The sequence below is a fragment of the Pantherophis guttatus genome, chromosome 4, assembly GCF_059756535.1.
Source record: "Pantherophis guttatus breed Tessera chromosome 4, ASM5975653v1, whole genome shotgun sequence".
In the NCBI taxonomy this organism is placed as follows: Eukaryota; Metazoa; Chordata; class Lepidosauria; order Squamata; family Colubridae; genus Pantherophis; species Pantherophis guttatus.
The window spans coordinates 41,496,565-41,512,248 of NC_142066.1; the positions used below are offsets into that span (position 1 = coordinate 41,496,565).

At 39.1% G+C, this 15,684-nt stretch overlaps 1 protein-coding gene and 1 long non-coding RNA gene across 13 annotated transcripts in view; both read right to left on the bottom strand.

The window, feature by feature from the left end:
* Positions 1-2,272: 2,272 nt before the first annotated feature.
* On the bottom strand, positions 2,273-4,615 carry LOC148114062 (uncharacterized). Its single transcript, XR_015733753.1, has 2 exons — positions 4,525-4,615; positions 2,273-4,023 (listed from the first exon to the last, which is right to left on the bottom strand). It is a non-coding gene; the product is annotated as an uncharacterized LOC148114062 (long non-coding RNA).
* A 1,796-nt stretch (positions 4,616-6,411) lies between these two features.
* NR1H2 (nuclear receptor subfamily 1 group H member 2) overlaps positions 6,412-15,684 on the bottom strand; it is a 14,274-nt gene continuing 5,001 nt past the window's right edge. For 7 of the 12 annotated variants that reach the window (XM_034415310.3, XM_087891980.1, XM_087891976.1 and 4 more), the window contains 6 exons: positions 15,651-15,684; positions 14,024-14,265; positions 13,364-13,543; positions 12,338-12,437; positions 10,557-10,765; positions 6,412-7,722 (listed from right to left, as the gene is read on the bottom strand). The exon at positions 15,651-15,684 is cut by the window's right edge and continues 236 nt beyond it. In XM_034415310.3, coding sequence (XP_034271201.1) covers positions 7,576-7,722; positions 10,557-10,765; positions 12,338-12,437; positions 13,364-13,543; positions 14,024-14,265; positions 15,651-15,684 — 912 coding nt within the window. In that variant the 3' untranslated portion in view covers positions 6,412-7,575. The remainder of the gene's footprint in view (positions 7,723-10,556; positions 10,766-12,337; positions 12,438-13,363; positions 13,544-14,023; positions 14,266-15,650) is intronic. The other 5 variants (XM_087891982.1, XM_087891983.1, XM_087891981.1 and 2 more) reach the window with 1 other exon arrangement.

Here is a 15,684-nt window from a genome sequence, read left to right on the forward strand (position 1 = left end):
TGATGTACTTCTGGTAAGTTCAGTTGACTATGTGACCAAGACATGGATTTTCCCTAACCAGATTTCTATTATCCCGTTCTTCCTAATCAAACAAGTCCTTTTTTAAAAAAACACAGATCTCATCCATTGACAAATTTCTACCTGTTTTGCCAGCTCTTGGACCATGTCACACATATTTTCCTCTTAGCAGAGATTTATTGGTTGGTTTCGTTTCTCCTTATTTTCTTTGGATTTATAGCATCTTCTATAGCTTGTCTAATCTAAAGCAAAGTTACTTTTCTTAATCCAAGAATAAGAATTTGTGGACTATGAAATCTGTTTCAATTTTCACAAGATTTCTGGAATCTTACTAATTGAAGCCAAGTGCAAAAATAGAAAGTGAAATGGTGGGCAATGGATCAAAGACCAAAGGGTTAAATCATCTCCCAGAATTCATTTTTTTGTACTGAATTAGAGAGCTCATATACAAATACACTTTCTTTTTTAATTCCCATTTTTTAAAAAAATTCAGAATGATTGCTAAAATTAGCAAGGTCGAAACCTCTTGCTGCTTACTACAAAACTGACCTAGTTAAGTTTAAGCCATAGTTTCCAATCTACGCCTTTTCCTCCTTTCTATCTAACAAACAGGAATTTGGCAACAGCTGCTTAAAGCAATGTCTCGCACTGTGAATATTAAATTGGTACAGCATTAAATAATTTGAGAAAGGCACATCTGCACTCAAATTTAATTCAAGCATTGTCTAGAACGAGGCTGTGTAAGAAGATTCTCTTTGCAATACCCAACAGATTCCTTATCTTAACCAAATTATAATTAAGGAGCTGATACTGTAATGCAAAGCACCAACGTTTAGCAGGAATCATCTTCAGTTAAAAGAGTGACTGTAAGACTCAAGGAACTCCCCATATGAACTCTTAGTAAATAAAAATGGCAAAGTTGAAAGTTTCCAGGCCCAATAGAAAGGGCCGAGTATCCCCTATAAAGGCTACATACTGCCTTACTAAACAGGATAGAAAGGTTCTGCTGTGGATCCTGTTTCCTATAAACTAAGGGGGCTGATGGTGGACGGTAAAGTACATTTTTCATAACTCAAGCCCTAGGTTGTGGAATACATTGCTACTGGAGGTATACTTGGCCCACTCCTCTTGATGGTATTTGAAGGGAGTCTGTGATGAAGAATTACCTCATTTTTTAAAACACACTCTAGTTTGGATTTCGCCTTGCCTTTCTTTTCTGCCAATCCAAGCTAATTTGTACGGGTATGTTAAAACCTATAGCAACCCCTTTTTTCTTTTCAGTAGACTTTTGACCTGGAATGAGGAACTATAGGCCACCATCCAAGGTTATGGTATTATTTTAATGTGGATTTAGAATTAAATAGTGTCCAATTTGGTTTTATATTTTTCCCAAAGTCTGTGCATTGGGATAATATGCCAATATGTGAAGTAAATAAGCAAATAAATGGGGTAATGAGAACTGTGAAAGCTGTTTCATTTTTCACAAACCTCTGAAATCTACTGACTGAAGCCAAATGCCAAAATAGAGGATATCCATAGATGAGAATATCCACTATGTAGCACTGGGTTGAACTGTGCTGTCCTTGGTTAATTCCTTGCAGACCTTTAATTACCTGATAAGGTAATATTATCAGTGCTGATGAATATGGGGTCATCTTAGAAAACCTATCACAGAAAATATAACTCTTGCTTTTGCCATACCATTTTCTCCATTCTTTACAAGAATGCTACAATGTGTAATCTTACTTTATCCTATCTTTCCACATCTGATAGCTAAAGTTTACAGAGACGTATGTTACAATAAATCTAATAAATAAATAAATAAATCATAAAGATATCAGGGAGTTTTCTTAGTTAACATAACAATGTTAGAATGATTGGCTTATCATCAGTTGCTGCTCTGAATGACCATTTCGTTGAAATCATTCAGGTTTACTGAAAACGGTCACCAATCCTACTTTATGCCTGCAGTTTATTCCATTTTTTTTTTTCTCATTCTGCCTATTTGCTTTCTAGGGTGGGAGGAGTATAGTTGCACTTCGTTCTCACATGAGTCATTTATTTATTTAAGGAAATTTCCGGAAAAGTACAGCCTGACAGGAAAAAAAAAGATAAATTGTGGTTGTACAATGAAACAAACCCAACTCTTGATATGTTATGGTAATTAAAATAAACTAAATGTTTATTTAGTTAAAAAAGTTCCCCTCCACAGGGAGGGGAACGGAAGAAAAGAAAGACCCATGTGATATTGTTTAGTATTAGTGTAAATTATTTTAATCATTAAGCTTATCATTGAAACTGGATCATCTGGAAATCAACTTTTTCATCTCATTTTTAAAACAGTGATTTTTTTTTCATAAAAGGTTCCCAGAAATTGATTAGTTTGAAAGGTTCAACCGCCACAGCAAGAAGAGAAATAAGAAAGTGGAATAGGGTAAGGGGTATTTTTCTGCAAGGTTTGAACAATAGTTAATATCATAGCCAGTTTAATCTAGTGGTTAAGGCACCAGGCTAGAAGCCAAGAGACTGTGAATTCTAGCCCTGTCTCAGGCCTAAAAAGTAGCTGGGTGACTTTGGGCCAATCACTCTCTCTCAGCCTAACCTACCTCACAAGGTTGTTGTTCTGGGGAAAATAGGAGAAGGAAGTAATATTGTGTGTATTCACTGCCTTGAGTTATTTGTAAAAAAATTAAAGGCAAGAAAAAATAAATATAATCTATGCTGTAGAAGAAATCAATCTTTCTGCTCTCTTTGAAATCAATATCAGATAACCAAGTCAGTCAATTCTTATTGTAATTATAAGCCTTGTTTGAACCCAAACTGAGGGTTTATTTTCAAGGAAACCAAGGGATTACTTGGACTCATTTCAAAAATAATATTTTACCTTATCCCATCTAATGGCTGTCACCAGAATTACACTTCTTATCATAGCAAGTTTCCTGGTATAAGACTCAGAAAACTGCAGCAGTGTCCAAAGTTTTTTTAAAGATTTTGGAAAGCTCAGAAATAGCATATTAATTTGAATGTTTCCTTGCATCCTACATCAATGTGTTTTATTTACTTCATTACGAAGTATTTGGAGAAATCTTGGAAAAAATAATCAAGCAATGGGTTGGCAAGCTCTTAGAAAGGAACATGATGGTGCTAAAAGCCAGCAAGATTTTTAAAAATAGATCATGGCAGACAAATATTTTTATCTACTTAGTTTTTGAAAAAGCAAAGGAATGGTATAGATATTGTACACTTAGACTTCAGCAGGGCTTACAATAATGTTGACCACAACTTCCTTCTTGATAAAATAGAACGATTTGGGAAGGATGGGTCCATTATCAGATGAATTCATAATTGGTTGAACAATCATACCCAATAAACAAATCTATATCTACACGAAGGAAGGTATGTGGTGGGGTTACCAGGGTTCTGTCTTGGATACAAGGCTCTTCAATGTTTTTATACATGACCTAGACAAGAGTATAGAAGGGGTGTTTGTCAAATTTGCAAATGACACAATATTGCAGGGGATGAGAATTGCTAACATTTCAAAATATTGTTCCAGTTTTCAAAATCCTATGTTATGGAAGGGAAAGAGTGCAAAGAACAGCTACAAAGAGGGCGAGAGGCCTGGAGGCTATGTAGAATGATGAAAAGAATTGGCTATTGTTTGGCATAAAGAAAGAAAAATTAAGGGGATACTTGATAGCAGTTTTTCAATACACGAAGGACTGTGACAGGGAAGAGGATGTGGATTTATTTACCATAGTGCTCAAGGATTGATGAAGAAACAATGCATGGAAGATAAACCAAGGGAAATTCAAACCTAAAATAAGGAAGAATTTTGTAACTGTGAAGTCTGTTAAGTGGTGGAACCACCTGCCTCCTGGATTTGTGGGTTTTCCAACACTGGAAGTTTTCAAGCAAAGGCTGGGCAGCAATTTGTCTAAGATGTCTGAGTATTCCTGCTCTGGGCAGAGACTTGGACTTCCTTCCAATCTTAGGATTCTTGTTCTGTCACAAGTATAATGGTTCAGTAAATAAAAATATTTTTTGGAAATCTACTTTAACTATGGATTAATTTGATTGCCTCAGATGAAAAATATTGATCTGGTTATTTTGAACACTAAACTGTACTTTGTATAGGGATTCCTCTATTGAAATGCATGTGGCCCCAGGCCTGCTGGTTTTTAGGAAGGCAACTGCCTTTTTAATTCATTTTTCTTAACTCCTTGGAAGTCGCCCAGAATTATTGGCAAGCGGGCAGGCTCAGAAATTAATTACATAAGCAAATAAGCGAACGTGTGACATTGCCTCCCTTTAATAGGGTCCTGACTGTGGAGTACTTTCCTGCTATCATGTGGAAAAAAGCTTTTGCTGTTTTTCTTAATAAATATTTTTCCAGGAAGAAAACATTAATAGGGATATGGTGACATCCCTGGAAGGGGTGGAGACAGTTTTCCCACCTGAGGGTGTTCAGTAGGTTTGCTAAGTGGGTCTGGAGACATATCATACCTGTTACAGTTCTCATTTTGAAAGAAATCAGCCCATTTTCTCTTGGTGATTTCCTACTGAAATTCAGCAGCAGGAAGAAACGTGACAGGCCCTGGGGGTTGCAGAAAAAATGATAGTAAGACCACATGAGGCCTGGTGACAGTCGATTGCTCAACTTGGACTAAAAGGTTAAAGGCAAGCTACAAACATTTTCAGTATTTATTAAGGAATATATCTATATTCTAAATTGCCATATTCCTGCTTTTGATAGTCTGTTCCCTGGGTTCAGATATGCTTAACCTGGCTAACCGATTAGGACATTTTGCACAATTCGTAGAGTAATTTATTTAACAGTAGCCAAGATTTATATGTTTGTGTTGTGGCAATGAAAGCAACTAGAACTTTAACTGACCTTGTTAAGTGTCCATTGGGTTAACAACTCTCATGACTTGCAACCATAATGGACAGGAGGCATTACAGTCATAGGTGGAGAATTACCTGTATAGTTAGCCCAGAAGAAATTGATTAACTTTATGCAAAATGGTACTTATTTGCATAAAAGGTTTGAACTAGAGTTTCCCTATTTCAAATTCTGGGGTATTTCTTTCCCATTTATTTGGGCAAGGCATATACATTACATTGTGCTAATAAACTGCCTCTGCATTTCATTACAAAGCTGAAGGGGGAAACCCAGTGGCTACAAAATATAATTGGAAATGTAGAGCAGTTAGAAGCTGTAGGTTTTGTACGACCTCTAGTGGACAGTCTTAAAAGTCACATGGAGGAAATCCCCATTTTCCTGACAAGGCAGGGGTTTCCCTGATTGCAAATGGGAAGTTCCAGGCCAGCAGATTTAAAGGCAGCATTGGGAAATATAATATTCTGGACCATTCTTACTTTACCTGATGTCCTCCATAGGTCTTAGTTCCCAACTGATTATTTATCTGATTAGATTAAAAGGCCACTCGACTACAATATACACTTTAAAAAGAAGGGAAAACAATGTAAAGCAGAAGAGACTACACACACGTCTGGCAAAACAGATGGGCAAAGCTACCAACTAAGCTCCACAAGGCCTAGGAAAACAGCCTAGTTTTAAAGACTTCAGGAACACCATCAAGATGGCAGCCACATAGATTTTGGGGGTGGCAGGGATACTATTTCAGAGCACAGAATTCATGACTGCTTCTGGATAAATGGTATTGTTTGACAGGACCTGAAACACATTAACAGAGTTTCATATACTGTGCCTAGCTCCAAGAACATTAAAATAAATGACGAATTTTGTAACCATTTTTTTCAGAAACTAATTCAGAATCTCCTTTATGTATTCCGTCCTTCCTTCAGAGAAGCAGAGAACTATGCAGGACTGTCCTTTCTTTTATTGTATCATCACAATGACCTGGTTGTAGATGTGGCTAAATGATCATATCTGACCCAAAACCATGTAACATAATTCTATTAATTAGAATTCAAGTCTCTGTAGCCCATAATGTCCAAGAAATGTTGACAGCCTAATCCATACTGAGGGCACTCTTGGGCCACAATATGAAACACACACACAGATCTTCAAGAATGCTAGTTCTCAGCTTTCCTTGGACCACAAAACTCAAAAATTCACTTCACATGTGGTATTAAATGTACAACATAAAATGACTTGTTTTGGCAAAGATATGTTTTGTAGACTCAGTCCCATAGATGTAATAAACCATTGTCAATAACAAGCATAGACAATTGTATTTTAATTGGGGACCGCATTTTTTTCTTCTGTAGTCCTCGCTTAGCAACTACAATTGAGACTGGCAACATGATTGCTAAGTGGGAAATCACTTAGTGACGGATAGTGACTGAAGCATATGAGCTTACTTCCCTTTTAGTTGTTAAATGATATAGTCACTAAGTAAAGTCATGTGAACGTGACTTATGATTTTATTTTCACCTTTCATACTGTACAATATTAACTGCTTATCACAAGCGAAAATTGCCCAATGGTTGCATGAATAGCAACCATATGACTGCAGGATACTGCAACTGTTATTAAATGTGAGGATTGGTCACAAAAGGGTTTTTTTTTTAAGCATTGTTATAACTTTGAATAGTTGCTGCATGAGGCATTCAATAAGAGTGGAAACCTGTGATTGTTTTTTGCCTTATAGGGTTGCAAAGGGCATGGAGGACAAAACTGAAGGGTTAAGGCATGCTTCATGAGTTCGTATTATCTTAAATTTATAAAAAAAACAAATTACTCACATAGTTAAAATCCTAATTTTGCTGCCACTAGAATGTTTCAGTGACTCACTCTTGCCTTAGCGCCCAGCATGTGACACAGAATCAGCTATGGTGGGGTACTTGTGGGCACACACATGCACAGATCCTTTATAAGTGATAAATGACCTCGGTCAAAAGTGAGAAATGAACTTAGTCAAGTATTCTTAAGAATTCTGCTTCCTTTCCCTTCAGACAGGATCCTGGGTTATTTTTCCCCCACCACCATCCCCTCCCCCCAACTACAAGGGAACATTTCTCACACAGGGGTATCAGGAAACCAGTGAGATGCTTCATTTTCATGACCAGTTTATTTCTTCTGGGTATTTGCCCCATACACCAGGTACTACATATGGCAACCCCCACTTATTTTCACTGTAAAACTCTTCCCTCCCTAAGGAGAAACCATTCTCGGTTGTCTTGCCACCGTTGTTAAGTGAATCACTGCAGTTAAGTTAATGATGCAGGGCACAGCTGTTTGCTGTTCACAAACAGGAGGGAGTGCAGTCTTTGGAAGAAAGTTTTTTTCTTCTTCTTTACTTCCCCCTCTTCCCACTCAGAAGGAAGGTGGCGACTGACCTCCCCTCCCCACTCCCCCAAATCTGAAGCCGTGGAAGAAAGACGATGACTGTTTGGGAAGGAGGAGAAAACAAAAGTGCTTAGTAGCTCACTTGACTCAATTCTTTTGGCAGGATCCCAGTCCAGCCATTGTAAGGCTTACGCTGAATCCAAAGACTCGCTATGGGGAAGCATGCCTGCTGGTGCTGCTGGGAGAGGTCTGCCTCTCCCCCAGTCCATTCAAAAGGTCTATTCGTGGACGTCCCAGATCTCAGACAGAAGTGGAGGAAGCTTCTTATCTTGAAGGCGCAAAGCAAAGACCTGCTCTGAGTGCACACTGCTCAATGTCCGCAGGCTCACCAGCTTCATCAGCATGCGGGGGAACATCAGGTGGTCCTGTGGAAGGAAAGGGAGGCCAAAAGAGACCTGGTGAAAGGTGTGACGCCTTTAGTCAGAACTGTATCGTTTGCGATTCCAGGGCTGTAGGTGATCCAGAGCGCTCAAAAAATTGCCTTTAAATGTTAAGTGTTTAAGAGGAATACAAACTGATTAAATACACCGCAAGCAATCATATAAACTAAAACTTCATTTTTACATACAGGTAGTCCTTCAATTACGATAGCAGTTGGTACTGGGATTGCTGTCACTAAGCGATGCGGTTGTAAAGCACAATGTTACACGACCGCACTGCTCAGGGCAATCCAAGCAGTCCCAGTTGCTGTTGTAACTTGGGAGATGTACGGGACATTAAGAAGGAAGCATCAGTAGTCCCAGGTAAAGAATTAGGAATGTCACAGGGGGACGGGGAGGCCCAGTGTAGGTTGGACATGAGTTGGGAAGGGAGGTCCTGCGGAGCGGCATGAACAGAGGAAAGGGAAGAAGGGCCATAGTGTGTGTGAGCGAAGGGAGGAAGGAGGGTGCAGTGCACGTGAGCCAAGGGGAGGAGGATGACGACGACACAGTGTGTGTGCAGGTGAAGGAGAATGCAGTGAGAGAGAAGAAAAGCTGGGGGAAGACTTGCCCAAGCAACTAGTGATCTTTTCTGCTGGGTTCCCCATTGATTTTACTTGGGAAAAGCCAGCAGGGAAGGTCACAAATGGCACCCTATGACATCAGGACCCTGCAACCATCCTAAATGCAACTTGGTTGCCAATCACCCAAATTTTCTTTACATGACCGCAGGGGGCATTACAACACCCAGAACTTCAAGGAACGATTTTCAATTCCTTTGATTTTAAATCCCTTCATTCAGCGCCATCATTCAGTGCCATCGTAACTTTGAAAGGCTGCTGAACAAATTAACTGTAGGTGAGATGGGTGGCCAAGAAGTCTAATAAATAAATATATAAAAATGAACGTTAAATGAAGACTGACTCACGACCATTTATTTAGTGACCATTCAAAGTTACAATAGCACTGAAAAAAGTCACTTATGACCATTTTTCATTCTTAAAGACTACTACAGCAACCCCATGGTCAGGTGATCAAAATTTGGATGCTTGGCCACTGACATATGACGGCTGCAGTGTCCCAGGGTCAGGAGATTACCTTTTGCAACCTTCTGACAAGTAAAATCAATGGGAAAATTAGATTTGCTTAACTATCATACTAACTTAACAGTTGCAATGATTCATTTAACAACTGTGACAGGAAAGGGTGGTAAATTGGTCATAAGTTGAGGACTACCTATACCTGTAAATTGAAAGCATTTTTTACTTAATCCTGCCCATCTATCTGAAAATAGTATGTATGTTTGACTACGGACTATGAAAGATACATGATTTACTAAGATACAACTTGAAGTAAAAAAGGAAACAGAAGAACTAAGGAAAAGGGAAGGAAGGAGCCATTAGCCTACTCAGGCTCTTAACACACAGTATCTAGTGAAAGCAGGACAGAATTGCACAATCCAAAAAATGTTTCAGGAAGGACACTTGTCTCTACACCCTACCATTCCCAGTCTAGCCATAGGAAACTGTTATTAGGACTGGAGGCAATACTTCTAAAGATTTCTATCTTTGTGGTTGCAGGGTGATGACATCCCTGGATAAAGCAAGAAAGCCTTTTTTCCATTTGATAAGAGTGGGGGTTGAAGAACTTTTCAATTTCAGAGCTAAAATAAATCTATTGGAGACTTACCACACTTATTTTTTATTTTAAATTGGAAGAAAACCATGCCAAAAATTCAGACACTTTGCCATTGATTTTTGGCACTGTCATATTGGGAAATTCTTGGCAAAAAAGAACTTCAAGGCTGAAAAGGGACCTTCTTCCACCTCTAAACCCAGCACGTTCAATACATTTTGTGTTGTTATGCTGATTTAAGTAGTAGTGGGCCTAGTCTAGTGTACTATGCCATTCCAGCCAATTTTGAAGGAATATGCTTAGAACTGTAGTGGTTACTTAACACTCTTAATATTAAAGGCTAATCTGAAGCAAACTTCCTTGGGATTCAGAAAATTTATCCTTATGGTTTTGTATCTTCAGTTCAGGGATTGTTTCACTCTGCATTTCTTACCCGAACAGAAAACTATCCCTCTCTCCCTTGCAAACAAAAAATTAGCACTTGCTCTGCCAAATCAATTAAAAGGAAAAGGAAAATGTTTATACAATACAGCCTTCTAGACACAATGAACTCCTATCATTCGTGCTCAGCATAAAAATAGTTAGTGGAGATGAGAGGTGTAGTTCAGTGGATGGAACAGGCTACTAATTTCCCAATCCTGTCCTAAGATTTACCAGGGACACCCAAAGTTATATTGGCTTAAGCCAGCCGTAGTCTTTGAATCGAATAAGGTAAAGGTAAAGGTTCCCTAGCACATATCTGCTAATCATTCCCGACTCTAGGGGGTGGTGCTCATCTCTGTTTCAAAGCCGAAGAGCCAACGTTGTCCGAAGACGTCTCCATGGTTATGTGGTCATGTGTCTCTATTTTTCTACTTGCATTTTTTACGTGCTTTCGAACTGCTAGGTTGGCAGAAGCACTAGGGATTCGAACCATTGAACTGCCGACCTTTCGATCGACAAGCTCAACGTCTTAGCCACTAAGCCAGCACATCCCTTTGAATCTAATAAAATATGCTAAATCATGAGTTTGGCCTTGGGCCTTAGACCAGGAGGAATGTTATTTTTTATATCTTTTTCTCCACCCAATGATGATAATGTATCCCCTTTGCTCTATGGTTTTCTCCCTTAGCATTCATTGCTGCTTTTTTCCCCAATCCAGATACCTGTGGGCGATTGAGGTGGATGTAAGAACTGAGGGCCTCAATGTAGGGCTGCTGCAATGCCTCTACCAGGCCATGGTCCTGCACATTCGGCCTGTCAGCAGAGAAGATGTTGATCGCAATGAGGAGGGCATATTCGGCATCATCCAGCTGCAACTGTCGCATGGCCCGGGAAAACTCAAATATGGGATTGATGAATTCGACCTGAAGACCTTGTTTTGGGGGTGAGGGGATTGGAAAGGGAGAGAAACAAAACATTAGTGAATGATAGATGTCATCTAACTTTCCATGCTCAGACCTCCAAGTGCATTTCTTGTTTGTTTTAGATTTCTATCCTACCTCACTTTAGCTATTTTGCACTGCTCAAGCTTATGAGTGATTCAAAGTATAAATGCATAAGATAAATTAATAGTTTGGGCTGTAGATAGACCTGAAGGTTGAAAAGACTCCCCAGAAGATGTCAGTAGCAAACCATCCTGTAGATGTATCCATAAAATGAAGAGCTAATTCATTATAAAGGTAACTATATTTTAAAAACAGAAAACAACATTGTACATTCATTAGACAGTGGTATAACCTGAGCATGGTTAGTGGCACAAAATAATCTGAAAACCTGGCAGGCAAAATGCCTATCAGAATTTTTTTTAAAAGCCAGGCAGAAGCAAGTGAAATATATTGACACAGATTTCCTAAAGAAATTCAATAATCAAGCTACAAAATATGTTTTCTCCTTAACTAACCTGTCTTGACTAGCGGTAAGGTACAATTCTTCAGCTGAATTCAGGATGCTGATAGGTTAGTAATAAATAATCTAGATTGGAGGAATTTATATACCAGCATTTTGAACTAGGTTTAAAATACTAACATACAGTACAACTAAGGTGATAAATGCTTATTAGAAAGTAACTCTGGCTATAGGCAAAAAGAAAATCTGTGAAGAACAAACACTTTTAAGCTCCTCCAATACAAGTTTCCCCAAGCTTTCTTCCAATATAGAAAAAAAAACCCATTATATAAAGTGACATGTAAACAACTGTTCCTTAACAGAGGAAGGAAGATGGAAACTAAACTAGAGAGCCTGAACCAACACACCCTTTTCACTGCACAATAAAGATCCCAGAATCAAGACCAAACATGTAGAAGGTACAAAGGACAATCCGAGTTGTTTCCAGATATTTAAGTCTCACCTCATGGGTTCACCTCTGCAACAGAATGATTAGAAACAAATGCAAACTCTCATTAAATGTGAAAGCTCAGTAATCTTTACGACACCCTTTTCATTTGAGATGTGAAACAAGGAATCGGGAGAAATCGCCCAGAAATACATCACTGGTTCACCCAGATTTATCCCTTGGGAAATATATCAATATCCTCAAATATATTTTTGAAAAATAAAATCTATCTCCACCTGGGTAAGAACTTTAAACAAAACACATTTTGGGAAAATACAAATTACGTATTTCTAGACAAAACAGTAATTCTGCTTACATTGAGATCTATTCAAAATATATAGATTTGATTGCAAAACTTGGGCTAGCAAGAAGCTTCTCTGGGATGGAGAATGAACCAACGTTCACATATGATGCATTCTCAATTTCTCCATTTTGTATCCAATGGGAATCATAATGTGCCAAGAATCCAAATGCCAGAAAAGTAACTGCTAAGATTTTGAATCTTTTTGGAGTTACTTCTACCATTTCATATACACTTTCTATTTTTTCCCCCTCTCTCTGTCTACAGATTTCTTCCCTGCACCATCCCATCATGATTCACTTTTCGCTCACCTGCACGGTGAAAGTCATCCTTGCTGTATGTAAAATCTTTAAGAAATGTAATGCACTGAGTCTCATGATTATAGCGCCGGGCTGTCTCTAGTAACATGATCTAAAAAGACAAGCAAGTGTCAAAGAACAGCTATTGCCCTTCTTTAAAAAACTATCTATCATTCGTGGTATATGTTCAGGTAGGTAACTTTATATACCACACACTTATTAATTCTCTGGAAAGCTAAACTCTCCTTCCTTTTCTCTGCTAAAAAAAATATATATATCCTTTCCCATTCTGAGGCCCAAAAAAGCAGAAGCAACACACAATGCAGTACACATTGCAATACAGTAAAAGCAGTGTAACAGCAAGTATCATAAATAAATACCCACTCTATATTCATAGAAAACGTTTTAAAGTACAGCCTAATTCTCTCAGACAACAGCCTTTGTACCTGGACTATAAAACCTCAGAGCCACATTTTAAAATTTTATTTGAAAAACTCAGAATAGGGGAATTATTGCTATTTTGCTTTAGGGTCAGGAGGTAATGATCTTTGTGAGCATGTCTGTGTAATTTGTTTTGGTGCATCATATATTGTTAATAATAGGATTGTTTACAGTAAAGGAACTCATTTGCCCAGCTGATCTAATATTGTGTCTATCAATGTCACTCAACCTTACCATCTTGAAGATCTGTGGACTTCAACTCCTAAAATGGCTGACTGGAGAATTCTGGGAGTTGAAGTCCACAGATCTTCAAGCTGCCAAGGTTGAAAACGCTGGTCTGTATCCATGGCAGCAGATTGCAAAAATCCCTTTGGCGGAAAATCTTTTTCATCATTTGCTTACTGGTCCTCTTTTATTGGAAATATTATGGATTAATCTTGCTTGTGCAAAACATGTACTAGGCCAGATTTCATTGAGTTATTACTACAGTGTGTAGGATCTTTGGCTACACAGACATTTCCAGGACAACAGCCCTATAGCCAACGTAAGATTTTTAGCTCTTACAGCTATGGAGGCAAAAGAAAGGTCCTTGCTCACCTCAATGGTAGAAGCCTTCAGCAGTGCGATTTGGTCTTCCCGTGAGAGCTGCAGGAAGCCGGGTACTTGCTTGGCAAAGTCCACAATCTCTTGCACTGAGATGATGGCTAATTCTGTAAAATGGGCAAAGCGCTGCTGGCGTGCCTCCCGGCTGTTGGGGTCGCTGCTCACTGGCCAGGGCTGGGAAATAATGGGAAAAATAAGAGATAAGGGAAGAAATAAAAAGGGAATGAGATTTGCCAAGTACACTTTATAGTTTATCCAGAATAACAGAGTTGGAAGGGACCTTGGAGGTCTTCTAGTCCGAGAAAAGCCTATACCAGTGTTTCTCAACCTTGGAAGGTTGAAGATGGGTGGACTTCAACTCCCAGAATCTGCTGGCTGGGGGATTCTGGGAGTTGAAGTCCACCCATCTTCAAGCTTCCAAGGTTGAGAAACACTGCCCTATACCATTTCAGACAAATGGTTGTCCAATCTCTTTTTATAACCATGGAAATCACAGTCCAACTTACCCGGAAACCATTAGGATAGGAAAGCTGCTCTAGAAAGCCATTAAGACTATTGCCTGCCTTTGTCATAGGCCCTAGCCTTAGAACTAGTCAGGACTTTAAACCAATTTAGGTCTCTCACACACACACTTACTTACACACACATGCTTACCGTGACTTTGGGCTGATCGCTAAAGCTCCTCTTGTTGCACTGCTGTTGGGCCGCCACCAACTGCTGGATCATACCCTCCTGCTGTGGGGTAAGAGGAACTGGCTCAGGCTGAGATAAAGCAGGATCACAGAGCAATGGAGGTACTCGAAGTACTTCGCCTCCATCTCTCTCCCCAGCTGGAACCCCATCACCCTCGTGCTTAGAGATCTTCTTCTTGCGGATTTGCTCTTCTGAAAGGACACCTGGAGACAGAGAGGAAGTCTGGCATGAAATGAAAAGATCTCAAAAGTTCAACAGAGAATTCCAGATGCACTTAGAATTTTGAAGAACCATCTTTCTCAATTGTGGGATGCACTGCCCAAGTTTATTTTCTGCCTCATTATTGTTTTCCCTCATAGTACAATCCAATCCAGCCTATTGACTCAAAACTTTGCACTTTCAGCATTTTCTTTTTCTTTTTGATGTTTGTAACTTAAGGGTTTCTTGCTTGCCAAGAGCCTTGGTGGCGCAGCAGATTAAAGTGCTGCTAAGTAGCACCAGCTGCCTGCAATTACTGCAACTTCAAATCTCACCAGGCTCAAGGTTGACTCAGCCTTCCATCCTTTCGAGGTAGGTAAAATGAGGACCCGGATTGTGGGGGCAATAAGCTGACTTTGTCTAAAAAAGAACACCGCTTAGGGCGGGCCGAAAGCCCTACTAAGCAGGTATATACAAAAGTATGAAGGCTATTGTTTAACGCATTGTAAGCCACCCTGAGTCTCTGGAGAAGGGCGGCAAATAAATCGAACTAATAAATAAATAAGGCCTATCAAATATGGGCAGTACTTCGACTCCCTTCTCACTATTAGCTATTTTGGCTTAGTCTTCAGCGCCATCTGGTGGGCCACAGATTCATCATTACTGCAGCAATGTTTCTCAATTGGAACAACTTTAAGATACGTAGATTTTAATTCTCAGAGTTCCCTAGCTAGGTTAGTTAGTGAATTTTGGAAGTTGAAGTCCACACATCTTAAAGTTGCTCAGGTTGAGAAATGCTGTCCTAGAGTGTTTGATCTTTAAAAGGTCAATGAAGCAATGATAAAAGGTCAATGACTGTAGAAATGAAATTGTGTACACTGTTATTTATATGTATATATGTAAATAAATTAATATTAGAATTATATGTATAAAGAATACATTGAAATAAGGGAGAAAAAATAAGTAAGAAATGTTTTACCAATGCGAAATTGTTGGAAAGAAAAAATCGTTAAAGATTCTTTTTTGTTTTTAAAAAATGTTTAATAAAAATATTAAAAAAAAAAAAAAGGTCAATGAAGCATTTAGAATTCCGGGAGCAAATTTTGCATAGGCAAAACATCTCTTGCCTGCCTTCTCTTCCAACCTTTTTATTCCATTAGGATGATCCCTGCTAGTCTGCTGCGTCTCTGTTTTTTTTCCCAGGCAAATCAATCCCTTCCAAGCTGAAACCACCCACTATTTATTTTTTCAAGAATTGTCCCTAGGACCACAGGGGCCCAGCACCACTCTTGGAAATCATGATGATGGAGGCAATGGGTTTGCTCTGCACCAGGACAGTTCCCATTCCTAGCTAGGCCCTGATAAGTAACCTCAAGATCCCATGACTCACATTCTTCCCGCATGCCTGCTTGTCGGCATTTTTT